The sequence below is a fragment of the Portunus trituberculatus genome, chromosome 45 (genome assembly GCF_017591435.1).
Source record: "Portunus trituberculatus isolate SZX2019 chromosome 45, ASM1759143v1, whole genome shotgun sequence".
In the NCBI taxonomy this organism is placed as follows: domain Eukaryota; kingdom Metazoa; phylum Arthropoda; class Malacostraca; order Decapoda; family Portunidae; genus Portunus; species Portunus trituberculatus.
In genome coordinates, this window is record NC_059299.1 from 6,943,597 (window position 1) to 6,966,561 (window position 22,965).

General features: G+C 42.7%; 1 protein-coding gene across 1 annotated transcript in view; it reads left to right on the plus strand.

Moving 5' to 3' along the window:
• Positions 1-22,965, plus strand: part of LOC123519522 (zwei Ig domain protein zig-8-like) — a 258,133-nt gene that overhangs the window by 192,064 nt on the left and 43,104 nt on the right. Inside the window, exon 2 of the mRNA XM_045280882.1 lies at positions 19,291-19,625. Within this exon, the coding sequence (XP_045136817.1) occupies positions 19,291-19,625 (335 nt within the window). The remainder of the gene's footprint in view (positions 1-19,290; positions 19,626-22,965) is intronic.

Here is a 22,965-nt window from a genome sequence, read left to right on the forward strand (position 1 = left end):
TGAATGTAATCATGCCAATACACGACAAGCTCAGACAATATCATCAAGGAATATTGAAAGGCAGCATTTGCATCTGGTTTATTTTATGTTGTTCTCTTCATGGGTTTAATGGCAAGGGTGAGATTTGTAGCTTGTTAATAGAAACTGCATTGCTGTGGATGATATGTGCATGAATCAACGTCTCTCTCTCTCTCTCTCTCTCTCTAGTGCACCATTCTCCCTTTGACTTCCACAGACACAACACCTTCAGTCCCTCTTCAGGCAGGCAGTGACGAGACCTCTGTCCTTCCCCTAAATACTGTAAAGCTTGTTTTTGGGAGTAGGTAAAAATGTGGAGTGCTCCCCGGCAGCCTGCCAGCCACAGAAACACGAGCCATCAAGCGTGAGAAGGAAACATTGAGAACTATTGAAATTCACGGTGTGCAAATCTTTCTCTGGGGATGGAAACTCTCGCAGGCGCTTCCCTCTTTCTTTTACAACCTGTCTGAACTGCCTTTACGCCGCGTGATTCCTGGCAGACGAATGACAAAATGAGTGATATCTCCTCCTCCGGGAAATAACACGTGGATGAAACTTTCCGAAAAACCTAAATGTTCTGTTTTCTTTTCCCCTCGACCATTTTACTTGCCACATCCGCCACACGTCCGGCCGCCCTCACGCTCCGCCACTTTCATCTGTAGGTAATTATTGCGCCAACATTCCGCTTCATTACGAGATTAAAACCATCAAAGCCATTAGGACAATCTGACCTCTATATTATTACCGCTACTGTTCAAAACGAAGCCAAGAGCAGAGACTAAAGCTGAAGTGTCCGATTGTCATAATTATTCTTGACGGCAGCTCTCTCTCTCTCTCTTTTTTTTCCTAATCTAATTGTGTATTTTCAATTACTCGGAGGAGATGATGTATTCTCTCTCTCTCTCTCTCTCTCTCTCTCTCTTTCTCTTTCTTAATTGCATGCATACGTCTTGTGATTGTCTTTATAAAGTTTTATCTTGTCTGTTTGTTCGACCCTTTCCCTTCGTTTCTTTTTATCTGCATCGTCTTCTTTGTACTTATTTGTTCTTTCCTCTCATTAAATTTGTCTTTGCTACTTGCTTCTTCTCTACATCCTTTTTTTCATCGTTCTCTATCTTCCCTCCTCCTCCATTCTCTGTATCTTTCTTGGTCTATCTGTTTGTCTCTCTTTACATGTAAGTCTTCGTTTCTATTAATTCATCTTCATTTTGTCAAATTACTAGATATTTGTACTGATATAACTTACTGATCTAACCTAACATGTTCTAATCAAATCTATCTTAAATTAATCTGTCTTGACCTAACTTAACCTAACCTAGAGGAGCTTAACCACTTCAATACTGGGACACATTTTTACCTTAAGATTTGTGTACAATTAGACCACCTTATTGATATTAGGAACGGTTTATGGGGGTCAGAATATTAATGGCCGCAGTCTTCACTATTTCAATCTCCTATATGAGATCCTGAAGCTGTATAAAATAGCCAGATGCTAAGCAGAATGAATATGGGAATGCGTCGTGGTAATGAAGGGGTTAACCTATCTAACCCACATAAGCTAACTTAACCAAACTTAACCTAATCTAAAAAAAAAACTAACGAAACCTAACTTGCCTTAATCTAGCCAAACTTAACATAACCTTAATATAAACGACGTTAAATAATATAACTAACAAGACTAACTTCCTAAAAACCTAATTTAACCTAACCTAACCTAACCCGATTCCTTCCTGATAAATGATGCAAAGGCCAGAAAATTGCGCATAGGAATTCACTGCAGGAATCTGAATTGTATTGTATTTCGGCAAAAACAAGATGCAAAAAAGGGCCCAGTCAAAAGGTGGAGGCCCAGAGCTGTTTTCGTTCCAGGCTTTACGAATTCTTTGTTTGAGTGAGAGAACGTATGGGTGTAAACAGAAAAGGGAAACAACAAAGGAAATTGGCGAGAGAGAGAGAGAGAGAGAGAGAGAGAGAGAGAGAGAGAGAGAGAGAGAGAGAGAGAGAGAGAGAGAGAGAGAGAGAGAGAGAGAGAGAGAGAGAGAGAGAGAGAGAGAGAGAGAGAGAAGAGACCAAAAATATATATACTTAAAAACTCACAAAACTAAGAAAAAAAAAAACAAGAACAGATGAATAAGAGAAATACAAAGAGGAATATAAAAAAAAAAACATCAATAAAACACGAATATAAAACAAACATATAACTAAATATACACCAGAAAAAAAAAAAAAAAAAAACAATGTAACAGGTAAGGTACATCAACGAACAATGCACCTCGCCATTACCTGACGCAATAATGAGAACCAGTAATGCCTGTAATACCTGCCGCCCATTAATGCCTCACAACGCATCACGGTCTCATTTCACACCTGGAGCAATTAGGTACTAGATTCACCTGCGAGCAAATAAGGGTTCACCTATGATTACTAAGACGTACTGTGGCACTGATGATGATGACCGTGTGTGTGTGTGTGTGTGTGTGTGTGTGTGAAGCTTCTTGTAACCTCTTATCTCTTTTTCCATGCTTGAGGAATTGTTAGGAAGATGTACAAGGAAAAAGAAATGTTATTGTGATCTTTTCCTTTACCTGTCTCTTTTTGTTTCTTGTTAGCGTTGCCTTTCGTAGTCTTAGGTTTCCTTTCCTGCTTCTGTTTTCCGTTTTGTTCCTGAATATCTTTTTCTTTCGTAAATGTGATGGATGTATTTGTTTTCTAGTTGTATGGTGCTTATATAGGTTTTCATTAGGATCTCTCTCTCTCTCTCTCTCTCTCTCTCTCTCTCTCTCTCTCTCTAAGCGAAGATATTAAGGAGATAAATTTCAAAACATGCAGATTTCCACATTACACACAACTATATCCATAAACTTTTATACCAACTCGAAACAAAAATAAAAAGTAAAATATACATGATATACACAACACCCCAAAACAACACTGATTATTCCTAACACGAACAAATAAAAAAAAAGGCAAAAAACACACCATAAAATCACACACAAACGCTGAGGTTGACGATACAAAAACTAAAAAAAAAAAATGGATGCAAAAAAAAAAAAAAAAAAGGTGAGAATCTACCTGCACTTCTCTCCTTCGGTCCTGCGGTCACAAGAATCATATATTTTCAGTCACATACGGAAAGTGATCAGCCGGACTCACAAGCGGACGCCCCAAAGACCCACGAGACACCATGGGGACACGGCGCCGGGAAGTCTGTTGAATGTATTTGGGGCAGGAAAGCCGTATTTGAAAGGACATATTGCACGGAAGGCAGCGAGGAGAATGAGGTGCGAAGAGCGTGAGGTGGAGGAAGAAGAGGAAGGTGTAGGAAGAGGAATACGAATTTGAGGAGTAAAGGAGGAAGTGGTGGAGGAGAAAGAGGAAGAGGAGGAAGGTGTCAAGAGGAGAGGATGAGGTGTGGAGAAGTGTGGGGATGGGGTGGGGAAATAAAGGCAAAAGGTGAGCTATGCATGCGTGAAAGGAGGGAAAAATATTGAAAGATGTAAAGTAGTGGGAGGGAAATATGAGGGAGAACGTGATGTGTGGGAAGCACGTGTGGGACTGAGAAGTGAGGCGAGGACCAAGGCTACACACACACACACACACACACACACACACAGTTACACCCACGCTCTTTCAACCCGTTTTTTTTTCTTTTCGTCCTCATTAGCATCTACCAAACATCTAGCGTCTCTATAAACTTGGGATCTTTTCATTACTTCTGAATGGACGACTTGGCGAGTACTGAGCGAGGCCCAGGGCAACTGAAGGCTATCAATTGAATAAATAAAAAGAGATAAACTCAACCCATTCAAAACAAACATCTTCTGTCCATCTCATTACCACTGAAAAAGCAAGAATTTCACATTTACTCTCGTTTTCTTGTAACACTGCCACAAAAAATGGTATATATCAATTAAAAAAAACAGGAGGAGGAGGAGGAGGAGGAGGAGGAGGAGGAGGAGGAGGAACACTAAACACTAAACACTAAACACAAAAAAAAAAAAGAATCACACGACGTACTGAAATCAAGACAACAACAACAACAATAACAACAAGAATAACAACATCAACACCACCACCACCACCACCAACAACAACAACAACAACAACAAAAACATCAGCAGCTTTCATTTCATTTGATTAGGTAGGATCAGGTTAGGTTAGGTTTAGTTAGGTTAGGTTTACGTTAATGGTCTTTGCGGGATGGGGAACTCGAAAACTGAAATACGAGTAGCTCAATGTGTTAGTGGTCGTGAGGTGGGCAGAGTAAGAGAGACGCAGAGTTAGACAATAGCTTATACCTCTCACTCATTCATGCCTTTGTAACTTTCTCCTTTGATGACTTGAGCAGGTGTGTGATGAATGAGAGTGCGGGATAAACACACCTGGTGATTGTGGCGCCAGGTGGAGTGGTGAGGTGTCTAGGAAGGTAAAACAACATTGACAATACATGAATGGAGGGATCATGTATTGCTTAGATATTAGTGATGGTTTCTTTTATACTTATTTGTGACACTGAGAATGGGGAAAGGCCAATAGGTAGGGATAATTACTTCGAGAAAATATAATAGTGATATCAAAAGACAAAAATAGAAAAAGAAAAGCAATAACCTAACTCATACTTGCTTCTACCACAGTAACACTAAAGGTGAAAAGAGGAACATTAATCTAGAAAATAATAACAACGTAGAAAAAATATAAAAAATAGTAGACACGTTAGCACACATACAGTCATTCATATTTATAAACGGAAAACTGTAATTTCTTTTAATTTTTCTCCTCCATTTCACACACGAAGATAAAAGAAAGAATCGCTTGCATAGTGAAAAATCAAAAGTCCCCAGTAATAAAAGAGACAAAAGTTATCAAAATTGTAGGAGAAACGTGGAATGGAAAAGAATGAAGAAGGAAAGAGAGAGAGAGAGAGAGAGTAAAAAGATGAAAGAGAGAGAGACAAAGAGATAAGAGAGAGAGAGAGAGAGAGAGAGAGAGAGAGAGAGAGAGAGAGAGAGAGAGAGAGAGAGAGAGAGAGAGCCTGAGAGGAGAGAGAAAGTGTGGTACGAGCAAAAGTCTCTGTCTCTCTCTCTCTCTCTCTCTCTCTCTCTCTCTCTCTCTCTCTCTCTCTCTCTCTCTATTCAATCTCTTTCGCTGGTCCTCCAAATTCCACAAACTTTGGGGGAAGGATTTTTTTCCCTTTACATATATTTTCTACTTTTTCCCCTCGCTTCTCCGAAAGTGTTCTTCAAGTATAAAAAAGAAGAAGAGGAGGAAGAACGGGAGTCGATCTGGCAATCCAAACTGACATCGCTCTCCTCCTTGACTTCAAAGAGTGTGTGAATGAGGGAGATAAGAGGTTTTAGAGGAGGAGGAGGAGGAGGAGGAGGAGGAGGAGAGGAGGAGGAGTAGAAGGAGGAGGAGGAGGAGAAAGCATGACGAGGAACATGGAATCACGACGTATAGAAACTAGTGGGAAAAAAAAGGAAAGAAAGGAGTATGAAAATGTGAGTGAAGAGGAGGAGGGAAGAGTGAGACGGGATTATGGAGGAAGAGTAGGTGAAGAAGAGGAAGAGGAGAAGAAAGAGGAGGTGAAGGAGGAAGAGTAGGAGGAGGAGGAGACGAAAGAGTTAGGACCAACGCTAAGGCTGAAAAACAAAAGTGAAAAGTGGAGGATGTGAAAGTATGAGAGAGAGAGAGAGAGAGAGAGAGAGAGAGAGAGAGAGAGAGAGAGAGAGAGAGAGAGAGAGAGAGAGAGAGAGAGAGAGAGAGAGAGAGAGAGAGAGAGAGAGAGAGAGAGCCACATCTTATAAAAATTACTCGCTCGTGAAGGGATAAAAGAAAAAGAAAAAAAAAGAAAACTTTCAGAGAAACACCAAGAGGATTTAGTCTCAATCCTCTTCGCTCTTTCCTTTTTCCTTCCTTTTTCCCCTTTGCTTCACCTCCTTCGGTATTATCCTTCAGCTCCCTCCTTCAGCGCCTCCACCAGTACCTCCCTCAGCGTCACAGTGTCCCTAGTCCCGTTAAAAGAGCAAAGTTAAGGGCGTAGCGAGCTAGACCAGCCAGGGAGCTTAAATTATTACCCTAAGGCGCCTGGTGAAGGTCACAGAAAACGTAAAGAAAATGTAGTACTTTCTTCCCCCAACTAAGTAAGGTTAAAAAAAAGGTGTAATTTATGACGTGGGTTCGGTTGGTGGGGAGAAGCCTTCGTGTTTAGTATCTCGCGTCTCTCCTTGAATGTGTTGTTAAATATGAGGGGTTTTGCACGGATTATCAGGAGACGTGGAAGAATTTTAGTTTTTCTACCCTATGTCTCTTCTCTTTTACGTGTGGTTAAATGTAAATAGTCAAGTGGAAAACATATTTAGATGGGTTGAAGGAGTGGTAGACGCGGAGGAGCCTTCGTCTGTACTGTCTCAAGTGAAGTGCAACGAAGATAGTCAAACAAAAATGACATTATTTCTGATGGATTCGAAAAATAGACTGGGAAAACTCTTCGCCTTTACTGTCCACTCTTATACATGTAAGACAAAGTAGCTACTCACACATAGTCACGAAAAGAAATAGTACTGTTTGTTATTCATATACTACTTGCTACTTACTTGCTGCCACTTACTTTTCTCTCTCGTGAGTAAAGCCATGATATTCTCTCTCTCATGTTTTTGCGGTCATTTTTCTAAGCATTCAAGGTTGTGTGACTCATTTCCATATGTAAGGCCTACCAGAGTTCAGTATTCATCCATCTTTCCACTTGATATTTCCCTACACTCTTCACTTCTTACGTCTCCCAGCCACTCTTGAACCGCAGCGAGAATCTTGACATCAATCACCTTATTTTCTTTTGCCGAGCATTTGGGAGAAAACGAATCACAACCACCATCACCACCACCAGCGCTGTCTCCCTTCCTCCCCCTCCTCCTCCTATTCCCCTCCCACTCAAGTCGACAGTTGCGGCAAAGAGAAAGATGATAAATGCAACCGAAAAGAATACAGCGGAGAAAAGCCACTGGGAAAAGAGTATAAGGTGATAAAGATAATCATAAAGGATGGAGGAGGAGGAGAGTAGGTGGAAGAAAGAGCGTAAGAAGGGAGGAAAAAAAAGATAATACAATGGAAGAAAGAGGATGGAGTTAGCAGGAGGCGGGAAAGAAAGACGATAAATATATCATAAAAAAAGACAATAAGAGGTAGTGAGAGAGAGAGAGAGAGAGAGAGAGAGAGAGAGAGAGAGAGAGAGAGAGAGAGAGAGAGAGAGAGAGAGAAAAGCAACGTCATATAAAAATCATACGAAATGAAAAGGTGAATATAATAGAAAACTGAAAAAAAATACACAATTTATGTGGAGGAGGAGGAGGAGGAGGAGGAGGAGGAGGAGGAGGAGGAGGAGAAGGAGGAGAGGGAAGAATAGTAAGAAGGATAAAGGAAACACACACACACACACACACACACACACACACACACACACACACACACACACACACACACACACACATTTACTGTACTGGGGAAAGTGTAGGAGGCAATGAAACAGGATGATGCGGAGGAGGAGGAGGAGGAGGAGGAGGAGGAGGAGGAGGAGGAGGAAGAGGAAGAGGAATAGATAGGAGGAAAAGGAGGAGAAGGAGGAGGAGGAGTAGGAGTAGAAGTAGGAGGAGGAGGAGGAGGAGGAGGAGGAGGAGGATAAGAGGAGGCTTGACTCGTCTTGATGCATTCTCTCATCAATCACTGTGTTTCTTCCGCGTCTCTGTGTGTTCAGCGGCAGAGAATCACCCCAAACTCTTGTCTCTGTCTCTCTCTGTCTCTTTCTTGGCTTGTATCAGAAAGGGAATGACTCCGATCACCCTAAAATAAATAAAGAAAATAGGTAGTGTGTGTGTGTGTGTGTGTGTGTGTGTGTGTGTGTGTGTGTGTGTGTGTGTGTGTGTGTGTGTGTGTGTAGGCTGGACATCACTTGTTTGTTCCTGACCAATAGAATGGACACCCTGCCTGCGCCTCCATCAATCAGTCCTCGTGCGTGTGTGTGTGTGTGTGTGTGTGTGTGTGTGTGTGTGTGTGTGTGTGTATGTGTGTGTGTTTGTGTGTGATTGAGTGTATGCTAGAGTGATTAGGTTCGAGAGCGTGCAGAATCAAAGGGAGGACTAGTTACCTTTGTTCCTATTCAAACCGCAGGGGTGAGGAAGAGGAAGAGGAAGAGGAGGAGGAGGAGGAAGATCAGGAAGGTGTAGAGGGGCACATGGAAGCCTTCTGATGGTTTGGGTTTGCGTGTATCGTGTGAGTGAGTTTGCGTTTGATGTCTCGTGGGTTTTAATGGAAAGGCAGAGAAAGGCTGTGGCGAGAGAGCGGGAAGAGGAATGTGCGTGCTTCTCTTGTGCTGATTAGAGTTTCTGACGTTAAGCTGAGTATGAAACTACAGGTCTGGCCAACGCATTAATGACAGGATCGCGGGAGAGATAGAGGGCGGAAGGAAAAATTCATGAAACAATACATTATAAAAATGCTAAGTTATTCCCACATAAGAATATTCCTGGCGACTGTCCAGTGTTTCAAGCCAAGGTCAAGGGAATTAGAGCTTTGTGAGTTGTAGCTGTACACACACTCATTCCTGAATAGTATAACAACTCTTTTCCTGAATTTCCGCACCAAGAAAGGCAAAGATCTTAAAGAAGAATCATTGCACATATATAAAATGGTCTGCGTTCCTTGTAGTCCTGAACAGAAAATAGTCATATTTCACATGAAAACACTTAAAATGCTTTTCCAATTTATTTCCTTAAAATCAAAATCATGTCTATGTATTTCTCGCTTCAAGTAATATATCTTCATGAATTAACAGCAAAGTGACAGGTTTCTTTTTTTTTGCGTTCTTAACGTAATTAAATGGGATCAAAATTATATCCTGCACGGCTACATTGTCACACTCGCGTCACGTTAATGCCTCTGTGACTCAAGCACACCTTCATACATTACTGATAAACGCGCATCCTTCCCTTTAATTCTCGAAGTAATTAAGGGACGTACAAACAATTAAGCAACTATTAACAGCAGCGGCGCCTCAACACTGCATCAGCCCAACGGGTGTCACCGTGCATCACAGCCGTGCACTCATTACCATCACGCACCAAACAAAACGCCGCGTCTCTCTCAGCGATTCTCCACAGTGCATAATTATTCTGAAGTGCGCAGCGGTGGGTGGCTTTCCCTCGCGTGTCTGGGGCCGTGATGTCTTTCCGCCCCTCATCTTGCAGTTGCCGGGAGCTTTTAGTCCTCCTGGAGACATTAGAAATCGAGCGGAAACCTTGAATCGACCCTAAGCAGGACACGGCGGCGGGAGGTATTCTGCCCGGCTCTGCTTTATCCCCGCGTGAGTGGTTGGCCGCCACGACGGTAATGCGCCGCCCCGGAGGAGATATCGGCCAGATGTATCGCCCCGGCCACCGACGCCCGCGATCAATAGTTAGGAAGTGCATTATCCTCTGCCATAAACTGCGTCCACTTCACGCCTCACAGAGTGGTGGCCTGGCGCCGCCAACCGGCAGCGACGACACACATATGCACGCACACACACACACACACACACACACACACACACACACACACACACACACACACACACACACACACACACACACACACACACACACACACACACACACACACACACACACACAGTCGCGCGCACACGCACAACCACTACTACTGCTGTTAAATGTTCCTTGTCTACCGAGAGAAACAGAGAATAAAATTTACTTTGCCTCGTCATCTTTCACATGCAACTAACGTGTAATGTTGACATTATTCCTGTTACAACTCCTGATGGTGCTGTTGCTACTGCTGCTGCAGCGTCTGTTTCTACTATTACTATTACTGCTACTACTATTACTGCTACTACTACTACTACTAGTTTTACTACTACTATAGACCACCATCACCACCACTATAAGTTTTCAATTTAACACTGTAAATCTTTAACGAAAAATCCTAATAGCAGGATCAACAGAGAGAAAAAAAGGCTTTTCTCTCCCCTCTGACCAATAGAAACACACAATCACACACACACACACACACACACACACACACACACACACACACACACACACACACACACACACACACACACACACACACACACACACACACACACACACACACACACGAAGCGGAACGAAACAAAAGTAAAGCAAAACCACGACCAGCACAAAAGCGAATCTATTCTTTTTAATAGGGCGAGTGACAAATGTTGGTGATAAGTACTCAAAAAAATAAAGAAAAGATAAAAACTTGGTTCGTGCTGTCATGGATAGGCCGTAAGGGGGCGCGGCGGCTCCATCTCCCCCCACCCTGACGGCGCAAAAAATCGTAGAGGCGGCGTTCAGTAGTTCAGTAAGCCCCTCATCCATTGGCCCAAATTTAGAAACGCTTTGTATTCTCACCACGCCAATCTTCAAAGGCCACAGAGATAGTTGGCCGTGTTCTCAAGACTATTTCTGCTGTTAATACTGTATAAACCTTTTAATATCTCACCAGAACCATAAAGAAAAACATCCTTAAAAAAAACAGTGTTACTTCTATCACACTACTTTAGAAAGTAGTGGAAATGTGAACAAAGACCTGGTCTGTGTTTCTCCTGTTAATACGTTATAAATCTTGTAATCCATCACTAGAACCATAAAAAGCCTTTAAAGAACCGTGTCACTTCTATTACAGCCTTCTGAAAGTAGTGGAGATGCGAACTGAGATAGTTGGCCGTATTCTTGACCATTTCTTTTGTATAAATCTTGTAATCTATCACTAGAACCATTAAAAAGCCCTTAAAAACCCGTGCCACTTCTACCACAGCCCTTTGAAAGTAACAGAAATGCATGTAAAAATAATTGGCCGTGATCTCAAGACTGTTCCTCCTGTCAATATTGTATAAATCTTGTAATCCATCACTGGAACCATAAAACCCTTAAAAACTCGTGTCACTTCTACTACAGCCTTTGGAGAGTAGAGGAGGTGTGGCCAGAAGAGTTTCAGAATGGTCTATTGCCTCGCGCACGTCGGCAACACGAGGGCAATATAACATGACGTGGTGCCGACACTGGCCTGCGAAATGGCTTTGACACACGCCACTCTGTTAAACAAGTCAATTCTCTCGGATCTCCAATAAAATGGATAAAAGAATGTATGGCAAGCAACGGTGGAGAGAGAGAGAGAGAGAGAGAGAGAGAGAGAGAGAGAGAGAGAGAGAGAGAGAGAGAGAGAGAGAGAGAGAGAGAGAGAGAGAGAGAGAGAGTCTTCCTCAATATCTATTCAAACGTCCAACCTTATTTAACCTAGATATACAGAGAGGCAGACCGATATTTCTTACTAATATACGAAAACAAAGGTGATAACTTGGATAAAACTCCTTATATATTATAAAAGAACGAACAAAGATTGGAGAATGTGATGAGCTGTACATTATGACCCAAAATAAAAGAAGTAGAATAGTAAGCAAGAAGCCTTCTCTCCACCCGCCAATCTACACGTGTAAGAATAAAGGCAACATATACATAATGAGCGAATACACGTGTTTCTTAGTATCTCCTGACACGAAGGTGAGAATCTAGACTTCAGGTAACACAAAGCACACTCTACTTTCTTTTCAACTCTCGTGGTTTCTTTCCAGCTTAATTAAATGGTTCTCTGCAACTTCAGGTTATAATTTTGAAACATAAAACTTTCAACAAAGGTGCTCAAATATCTGGTGAGTTCTATTTTACTACGTGTTGTTTAATCTTTCTTTAGTAAAATCATTTAGTTACCTCAGAAATTAGAATCTTTGTTGATAACGTTCAAAGGAGTTAAATATGACAATACAAAAACAGACCTAACCTTTCTTTTTAATATACTCAAGGCAAATTCTGGCCTAGAAAACGGAAAACACCAAAATGAAGAAAAAAAAAAAATCTCATGAAAGGTGCCACTAAAAAAAACAACAACTGTCTCCAAACTTATAGAAACAACAAAAATACCTTTCATTTAGCATCCAGAACACAAAAACAACCACAAGCAATACAGTAACACTAAATACATCTATAAATCAAACATACCTTTTTTTCTCACTACCAAGAACCACAGAGGCACGAATATACACTCACACTTAAGCAACGCACGTGACTGACACTCAACTGACGCAAGTGCACAGCGAGGCCACAGCACGAAGGGTAGCGCACTCAATCAGCGGCACGGAAGTAAATATTAATCTGGTCAGCAAGTGAAGTGAAGTTTTTAATCAGGTACTTTGATTTGCAGTAAAATTGGAATGACAAATGAAAAATAAATAGATAGAACTAATAACAGAAGCGGAATTTTGATTTCCAGAGAGAGAGAGAGAGAGAGAGAGAGAGAGAGAGAGAGAGAGAGAGAGAGAGAGAGAGAGTCACCCCTTAACTTGTTTCTCGCCTAGGAAAGTCTCATAATTCACACCTGATTACCAACTTAGCCCATCTGGATCTTAATAAATCTGGGAACTAGTAAGGGGATATAGGAGAGAAAGAGCGAGAGCGAGAGAGAGAGAGAGAGAGAGAGAGAGAGAGAGAGAGAGAGAGAGAGAGAGAGACCCCTCTCATAATAAATACGAAGCAGCCACAACAAAAATCTCAACTTTCACACAACTTAACACATTTCAACGTAAACCAAACAAAACTTAACCTAACCTAACAAATCTTCCTCTCTTTAGTAAAAAAAAAAAAAGAATACACAAAATAAAGAGAACACGCTACACACATACCCAACCACACACACACACACACACACACACACACACACACACACACACACACACACAGAAGGAATATGAAGCCACAAGGGAGGAAGAAAGTGGAGAGATAAAATCCCAATACAGCAAGTGGCAAGCTTATTCTTCCTGAGACCTCCCGGTGGCCTGGTGTCCCCCGAGTGTAGCTGGGTGATAACTTAGGAGGAGGAGGAGGAGGAGGAGGAGGAGGCAGAGAAGGAAGAGGAGGAACAAGAGAAGGGCGAAGGAAGACGCAGAGAAATAGCACAGGTGTAAGTGACAGGTATGTTAAGTCGATGAGATGCAGTACACCTGTGCGTCTAAGTAATCAGGTGCATTATTCACTAATTACATTATCAGGTGGTGCGGGGCTAAGCCTTCCTGGAGGGCTATTGGTGGTGGAGGTGTTGAGTGTGTGAGCCATGAGAACCACGGCCTGTGTTGCAAGGAAGGTGCGCATCAGTGAAGGGAAATTAACTGGTTTAACATTTACATCACTGCGCAATGAATTAAACTTAAGTATCAAGGTAAGTATGTGCCACTAAAGTCCTCATTATATCTTGGAAATGATTCTAATAACTTCATCTGTGAATTGCATTAATAAGTGTAGGAAGTGAACAATAAAAGGCTTCGGCAGTTTTGTACCTCATCAATCACTCAGGTAAAGATTCAGCTAAGCCACCAAGATTACTTTGTTTATACGAGGTGAATGCGACGCTTAGACACAAAAGGATAGAAAGGAAATGAAAGTGAAAGAGTTGAATCGATCATTGATCCCTCTTATTCTGCAATTATCCTATTCAGTAAGGGGGAAAATCCGTCTGTAATCGCTTGTCCTACTGAGTCTTAGGTGTCCTGCCAGGTGCGAGGGAAAGAGGGGATGAGAGGATTAGGAGGCTTATGTTGGATGGAAGATAATCAGAATTCGGGGCAACTTGGCATAAACGAGTCTTCATTAAGTGAATTGTACAAGAGAAAAATGACGCGCTATGTTCTTACGCGACGAGAAGCAGTTAGGAATATTTATCTTTTTACCAAATGGCCCAATTCAGCCGTCGTTTCTCTTGGTAGTGCCACGAGGGGCTGAAAAATAATAATGCTCACATATTCCGAGCACGGCAAGGAGGAGCGGGACGGCAGGTAAGCGAGGAGGAATATTATGTCGCACGCGCACGCACTCTAATTGCTGGCCGTGATTTAAAACGCTGCTTATTAGTAGTTATTTCAGGTAATCAGCGAGGTGCGTCACGTCATTTTTACCTGTGTAGGAATTTATTTTAAGTTTTGGCATGGAAATATCTCACTTTCCATTCTCCTCGCGAAAATCATTAATTCTTGTACATTATTCTTTAGGAAAACGTTGCAGAGAATACAAAACAAGAGTCAACAAAGCTGTAAATCTCCGTAACTTTTAAACATTTAGTGATATCATAACATCATTGTGAAAATCATTAATTCTTGTACATTCCTCTTTGGCAAAACGTTTCCCAGGACACAAAATGAGAGTAAACAAAACTGTAAATCTCAGTGACCCTTTTAAACATTTAATACTATAACGTGAAATGTATCCCTGGTGGCCTTCAAAAAAAAAAAAAAAAAAAAAAGAATTCATGTACATTCCTCATTGATAAAAAGAACAACTCATCACGGAATAATGACAAAGAAGGAGACACACGCCTCATAAAAATATACATTCTGAACCTCAAGGAAGAATCTACAACACAATCGCTTCCGAACACACCCCATAAAAGGTTCGTGATTTACGGTCTGCGCTCACCTGTGTCTGAGGGAACAGGTAAAATTCCTACGTGTCTTCCTCACCACCACGCAATCACATCGCCCTTAATAAATTGCTTGGGAGACACGCAAAAAATACCATAATTGTTCCTTTAGATCTTGGATACGCGCAGGCAGTGGAGGAGGAAGGGAGGAAGGTAGGAAGGGAGGCTGAAGAAAGAGAAGACAAGGGGAAGATAAAAAATGTGATGGAGAGGGAAAAAAGTAAACAAAATAAGAAGAAATGGATTAGGGAGATGGAATTGAGGATGAGAGAGAGAGAGAGAGAGAGAGAGAGAGAGAGAGAGAGAGAATGCACCACCCCCATCACCACATCACCACCACTCAAACCAAACTCAGCTTTTCACCAATCCTCCTTTCTCCTCTTTTCCTGTAATTCATCCCCCTCCATGTCTCTCTCTCTCTCTCTCTCTCTCTCTCTCTCTCTCTCTCTCTTACCCTTCCCTCTTTATCCCATACATCAGGTAGCTAATTAGCCAGTTTCCAATTTCCAGTGCAGTCCGCCCCTCACCACCGCCTTCTCATAACAATAACCAGCCAATGCTCAGCTATTTCCGCTCGCCTCCCTCGTAAATCTCCAGCAACACAAGCAGCGCCAAAGAGCTCGTGTCGCCATTCGTCTTCTCGTCACTTTTGCAGCAAGAAAACGGGAAATGTGTTAAAAATTTGAGGGTGGAGATGCGCGGCTGGCTGGCTGGCTGGCTGGCTGGCTGGTGGGGAAGGGACGCTGGGTGTGTTTGGTCTTCGTTTTCTTTTCGTGTTTGTAAGGGATGGACAAGAAGGATGGGAGGGATGGAGGGAGAGTAGGTGGGGGGGGGGTTGGTGGGAGAGTGGAAAGGATGAAGGGACCGGTGTTGTGATGATTTAGTGTTTTTTTTTTCCTTTTTTTCTGCAGTGATATTCTTCAGAAAGAAAGTTGGAAAGTGTTTATTTGAATTGCTTTTCCTGTTACTACTGTTATTGTTACCGTTTTGCTCTTGCTATTACTGCTACTACTTCTGGTACTGGTACAATTACTGCTGCTGGTGCTTCTGCTACTACTAACACTACCATCACTACTAAAATATGACAATTATGTAACCTAACTTAAGAAACTCAATTTGAAATCCAACCTAACTTAACCTAACTTACAACTACTACTGTTATTGATACTACTACTCCTACTCCTCCTCCTACTACTACTACTACTACCACCAGCGCCTCAAGTACCACCATCACCACCAAGAACACCAAAACTACCACCACTGCCACCACCATCACCACCCAGCACTATATCCACATTACATTATTTCAACCTCAATAATAAAAACCAGCAAGGAAATGTAGGTGTGTGCCAGAAGAGCAACCACTGTGTAATTAAGTGCAAGCCGACGCCCTCATCAATAAAACATGCAGGTGTAAAATATTCATGAGAGTGAGAGTAATTTATTAATCCCGATAATGTGGCACGCATATATAAACACGACACCACACACGCCACCATACGCCCACGAGGAGCTGTTCAGTGCCAGTGTCAGTGCCAAGGACAGAGACAGAGATAGAGAGAGGGACAGTGACAGAGAGACAGCGACAAGAACAGTGATAGGAACAGAGACAGGGAGAGAGACAGAAAGGGACAGAGACAGCGACAGGAACAGGGATAAGAACAGAGATAGGGAGAGAGAAAGAGGCAAAGACAGCGACAGCGACAGAAACAAGGAAAGACAAGGACAGGGAGAAGGATACAGCCAGTCTGCACGTCATTCCTGCTACTTGTGGGGGTGGTGGTGTGGAGGTTATATTTAGTGGTATTGTGGTAGTAGTTGTTGTTTTTCTTGGTGGTGATGTGGTTATTGTTGTGGTTGTTGTTGTTGTTGTTGTTGTTGTTGTTGTTGTTGTTGTTGTTGTTATCATTATCATTGTTTTTATTATTATCATCACCACAACAACGAATATTACCTCCACCACCACCACTGCTACTACTACTACTACTACTACTACTACTACTACAACTACTACTACTACAACCATTACTACTACTATTACTACTACCACCACTACTACTTCTACTACTACTTAATTCTACTACAAGGAACACTACCTCTACTTCTACAACAACAATAGCAATTTATATTTTGTACCATATCGTCCACATCATTATATCATTTGATCTGCTTTCTTCTATGTAATCTGTATGTCAATATTATTTTTCCTTTTGAGAGGGAGAGCAGCGCGTCCTCCTTCGTGGAATCAATATCAGAGCTCAGAGGTTTATATCATCACTTCTCTTCCCTTTCTCTTCTCTGACCCTTATATCTCCTCTCTCTCTCTCGCCTTTCAACCTGTCCTGCGTTCCCTTTCCTCACCTTTCCCTTCGTTCTCCCCTCCCTCAGGTCTCTCAGTCGTGTTCCCCCTGCCGCCAGATCCTACCAAGCTTGCAGTCCCATGAGCCGGCCTGCCTTGCCTCGCCTATCACTTCCCCTTCGCACCTGTCAACATCTCAATCATGTTTAATTAGTTTCTATACTCATTATGTCTGCGCGTTTCAAGGGAGACGTGTCTGAAGTACGTTCATGGACTGACAGATACAGACACGCGCACACACATACACAAACGACATTCACGCTTATTGGGAATGATTCTCGATGTTTCCTGCTTCACCGCTGCCAAAAAAGACGATAAAATTCCAGCGGCTGTAAAAATCAGTGGAATATATAGAGGGGCAGACGGCCGTGAAAAATTTACGCACGCGCTTACACACACACACACACACACACACACACACACACACACACACACACACACACACACACACACACACACACACACACACACACACACACACACACACACACACACACACACACAAAGGTCCAGCTTACACGTGTCAGTACAGTTTAATCTCTTGAAAAGACATAAGTGAAAAATTTTACCTTCCGAGAAGTCATCTTTACTTTCCCTCTAAAAATACAGGTTGGTGTGCGGGGCTCCGTGTTATCGGGAGGCGCACCGGATCGCGGGAGAGGATCGGAATACGTGTGGATAGAGTTGGATCAAATTTCCGAGGCTGTTATATGCATAGAGAGAGACGGCTTTTGTCACTCGAGGGGCTTTTCCCATCACCAACTTTTTCAGAGGTGTTTCCAGTTTCCCTACCGATCCTGGCCACTGTCTGGTAACCGCACACACACGCTGGGGGCTCAAAAAATAGAGTGAGAGAGTACGAGGTATACTGATCCTCTCTTTACCCCTTCAGAGGCTTAAAGTTGTTGAAAATTGCAAGTGTTTTTCTTTAGCATCCCTTTTTCTCGTCTTTGTCTGCCGGGTCGACAGGTTGTGACCATCAGCGGGAGGGTTGGTGGCTTCACTTTTTGTTTTTTGTCCTCACTTTGGAAAGGGAAGAGTTTAGAGGACAACTAAGGGTATCTCCGTTTTCTTTTACTTCTCTCCTCCTCTCTCACTCTCCCTCTCTCTCTCTCTCTCTCTCTCTCTCTCTCTCTCTCTCTCTCCCCCTTGGCTTCTCTCTGGAAGTGCCTCAAGAATGATAAAATATGGACAATGCTGCAAGAGGAGGAGGAGGTGGAGGAGGAGGAGGTGGAGAGGAGGAGGAGGAGGAGGAGGAGGAGGAGGAGGAGGAGGAGGAGGAGAAGGATGAGGAGGAAAAAGAGGAGGAGGAAGAGGAGGAGGAAAAAAAAGAAGAGGAAGAGAAGGAGGAGGAGAAAGATGGAGAAAAGAAGGAGGAGGAGGCGCTACAAGAAGTAGAACAGACATTACATCTCACCTTTCTGAAACAATTCCTTTTTTTCTTTTTTCACCTCCAGACACCACCAATACCTGACTCCCGTTTTCTTCGTGACGGGAATCAATAGACATCCCCGCTCGTCTATTGTTCAGTGGTAGAAAGCGGCCACTACAGCTGCGTGTCACTCCATCTTCCTTTGTTCATTTAGTTCCCTTAATTTCTTCCTATAGAGTGCCTTGTTGGTGGGCGGCAGTCATGAACGTAGTGGTGGTGGTGGTGGTGGTGGTGGTGATATTTCCTTTTTAGTTTTTTTTCCTCATTTTTTCCCCCGTGAGTGATGTCTTGGGGATGTTCTTTGTCTCTCGCATATATAGTTTTATTACCAGTTTCCTTTCTTTTATTGTCCCGTTCCCTCGATGATACAATCTACCGCCAGATGTGCTTCTCTCTCTCTCTCTTTCTCTCTTTCTCTCACTTCTCTCCTTCCTTCTCTTCTCGTCTCAACACTGTCTCCTCATCACGCTGTAAAAACCCAACCTCTTAATCGAGTCTTGAATGCCCCGCTGCCCGTACAAAGACCATCACCACACAGAAACATTTAGTACATTTGAAACATTTTATTATGTCTTATATGCTATATTTTAAAGGAGTGTTAATACAAGAGGAGCCACAGCCCATTTAACCCTTTCAATACTGCGACGCATTTTTACCAAGAGTTTTGGGTGCGATTAGACGATTTTATTTACACTAGCAAGGTTCTATGGAGGCAGGAGGTTAATAGTCCAGAACCTTCACTCTGTTAATTCCCACATGAGTTTCTGAAGCTGTATAAAATCGCCTAATAGTAACAAGAATAAATAGGAAGACGTGTCATGGTAAAGAAAGGTTTAAGACCGAGGGTTTTCGAGCAGTATTTTGCATATCATGAATTTGTTACATAACTGTGCAGAACGAAACTAAGAAAAACGTCAGATGATTACAAAACACCATTTTTCTATTCCAGGAGTGAGAGTAGTGGCGCCCCCAGCACACGTCCCACAGACAGTCAACGCGCCCTCCGCCCTCCACCCGCCACAGGAGCACAAACCCAGCTGGAGATCGGACAAGACGAGCAACAGCGGTAGTGTTAATAAGCCCCGGGTTAGTTTGAGTGACAGCAGCAGCAGCCCCGTGGAGCCGATCAAGCCCCTTCTGGATCTGAGTCTTGGTGATCCGAGCTGCTCTCTGACTGTGCCTCTCCACCCTGTGTTTGACGAGGCGGCGCCCTACAATGTGTCTGCCATGACGGGGAACACTGCCTACCTCCATTGCCTCGTTCATAACCTCGGCAACAAGAGCGTGAGTGTTGTTTGTTGTGTTGTTGGTGTGTTGAGTTTCTAGAATTTTTTGTGATTGTGACTCTCTCACTCTCTTTCTCTCTCTCTCTCTCTCTCTCTCTCTCTCTCTCTCTCTCTCTCTCTCTCTCTCTCTCTCTCTCTCTCTCTCTCTCTCTCTCTCTCTCTCTCTCTCTCTCTCTCTCTCTCTCTGTCTCTCTCTCTCCTTCATCGCAAGCTCTTCTATTGTTCTCTCTCTCTCTCTCTCTCTCTCTCTCTCTCTCTCTCTCTCTCTCTCTCTCTCTCTCCTTCTGATTTATTTATTGCCTTTCCTTCTCGCCTCCTGCTAACTCCATTATCTTTCTTCTATCTTTTTCCTCTCTCTCTCTCTCTCTCTCTCTCTCTCTCTCTCTCTCTCTCTCTCTCTCTCTCTCTCTCTCTCTCTCTCTAACAAAACAGCTAATACTAAACAAACATAACACACACTTGCAGCAAACGAACGAACAGACGCATTTTAGACAGGCGAAGAAATGACCGAGCCAATTACATAAAGATAACAAACAAATCAATAGGTAGATAAAGGCATGAGAACCACTAGACTCTAACAAGCACTCATCGGACGGCAATTCAGTGGACAATGTTACGAAATAACACATATATTCCAAAGGGTCATTAGCTGCATCAACGCGCACCTGAGCTTGAGAGAGACAGAGAGAGAATAGGAGAAAGAGATACACACAGACAAACGGACTCTATGTATATATATATATGTGTCTCACCAAGGGATCTAAATACACACAACATCAGATTTCAAGATACGAAAGATAGTAACTCTCAAGGGATTCTACACTGTTTCCACCACTGTCCTAACTCTGGTACCTTATTCACCACGAGAACACAACCACAAACTTGATTCTCTGCTATATTTTTACAACCAGTGTTGAATTTCACGAGACAGACTAAGAGAGAGAGAGAGAGAGAGAGAGAGAGAGAGAGAGAGAGAGAGAGAGAGAGAGAGAGAGAGAGAGAGAGAGAGAGAGAGAGCATTCGAAAAGTTGATTCCAAACTAGACAAAACTTCACTGACTCTCTCTCTCTCTCTCTCTCTCTCTCTCTCTCTTTGGGTGTGTGTGTGTGTGTGTGTGTGTGTGTGTGTGTGTGTGTGTGTGTGTTTGCACATACATTCATATCCATCGCTACCTACACCTACGAACTGCCTGGCGTTATTACAGCTTTGCACGGAGACACACCAGACCAGGACGGGAAAGACAGAGAGAGAGAGAGAGAGAGAGAGAGAGAGAGAGAGAGAGAGAGAGAGAGAGAGAGAGAGAGAGAGAGAAAATACATGCATACAATATCCATCTGCCTTTGACGCTGCTACACGCACGCAATTCTCTCTGCTGTGTACAATATTACCAGCTGCGTGAATAGGCTAGCTAGAGATAGGGAGGAGTGTAGCCACTTGGAACTACAAACACATACACACATACACTCAAACACACATTCTCTCTCTCTCTCTCTCTCTCTCTCTCTCTCTCTCTGATGGATAGTGTCAGTCAGTAATGTTGTCGCCTTTTCCGTCTCATCTTTCTCGTGGTCTTTGTCTGTTCTTATCGAGCAAATGATGAAGAAACCACAGCTATCTTTGGTGCCGCTACCACCGTTAGCCTAACCTAAGCTAAGCAAACCTAACCGGAGCCGGTGGTGTAGTGGATAAGGTGGTGAGCGTGGAATCGGGTAGAGGTCCACGCGTAGGTTCGAATCCACCACATACCGCTTTGAAGCTATGCCATTTGTCGATTGGTTTAGAGTTACCTACATGATACCCAGATTCTAGGTGGTTATACCAAAGATGCGATTGGGTGGTGATATGAACCCTAATATGGGTACCACTATAAATAAAGCTGTCTGCGCCACTAATGGGAGGAAGCTTTAACAGCGCTTTCCATACATATACTCTTTCAAGTATGCCTACAGGCGCTATAGGCCATAACGTAAAAAAAAAAAGAAAAGAAAAAAAAAAACTAATCAAACCAAACCACACCTAACGTAACTAAACCTAACTTAACCTAACCTAACATAACTTACAAATTAGTCAAATACGTATAACCCACCTTGATCTAATTAACTGGAATACAGGAAACGAATTGAATATTTATATTTATATCTCTACCATTGACAACATTCATATGAAAAGGTGGATATGATTTCTATGAAGAGACTATGTAAAGCTAAACTAATATAACTTAAGCTGTTGTAATGCAAGAATCCAACATTATTTCTATTACCATCATTATTACAGCGTTAATATCCTTACGAGACTGAATGCTGTGTGAATAATGAAAGGAACACACACACACACACACACACACACACACACACACACACACACACACACACACACACACACACACACGTAGTTTATGCAGAGAACAGAAAAATATTAGAGAAATGTGTCTCATTATTTTTCTCTCTGGACTTTACTTCCTTGCATTTTTCACTTTTTACGACGCTCAAAAACAGAGAGTAATATTCATTCTAAGCTCATCAAATTAATGCAAACGGTTGTATATAAAAGCTAAGAATTATCATCACCATATTTATTTTTCTCTATTTTATGTCCTGCTTCCTTTTTTTTTTTATTCTTGTCTGGCGTGAGAACATATGAATAATTTGTAATGTAGTGTCGCATTTCCTCTCTCGTCTTCCCGAAACATTAATCAAAAATTATCACGACACATACTTATCATTTTTTCCTTCTCTCTTTCTTCTCTCGTTTTCATTTGTGTTCCTGTTTCAAGGGATGTCTGTTATGGCGCCACAAAATATTTGGTGACTGTAACTGTCAGGATGTGTGTGTGTGTGTTTGTGTTTGCTTGTCTGTGTGTGTGTGTGTGTGTGTGTGTGTGTGTGTGTGTGTGTGTGTGTGTGTGTGTGTGTGTGTGTGTGTGTGTGAGCGTGTGTGTATGTGTGTGTGCTTGTGTTAGTGTGTGTGGGTAAGTGTGTGTGTGTGTGTTCGTATTTGATTGTGTGTGTGTGATTCACTGTTTGATCTGCTGCAGTCTCTGACGAAACAGACAGACGTTACCCTACGGAACGAGCTCAGAGCTCATTATTTCCGATCTTCGGATAGGCCTGAGACCAGGCACACACCACACACCAGGACAACACGGTCACAACTTCTCGATTTACATCCCGTACCTACTCACTGCTAGGTGAACAGGGGCTACACGTGAAAGGAGACACACCCAAATATCTCCACCCGGCCGGGGAATCGAATCCCGGTCCTCTGGCTTGTGAAGCCAGTGCTGTAACCACTGAGCTACCGGGTGTGTGTGTGTGTGTGTGTGTGTGTGTGTGTGTGTG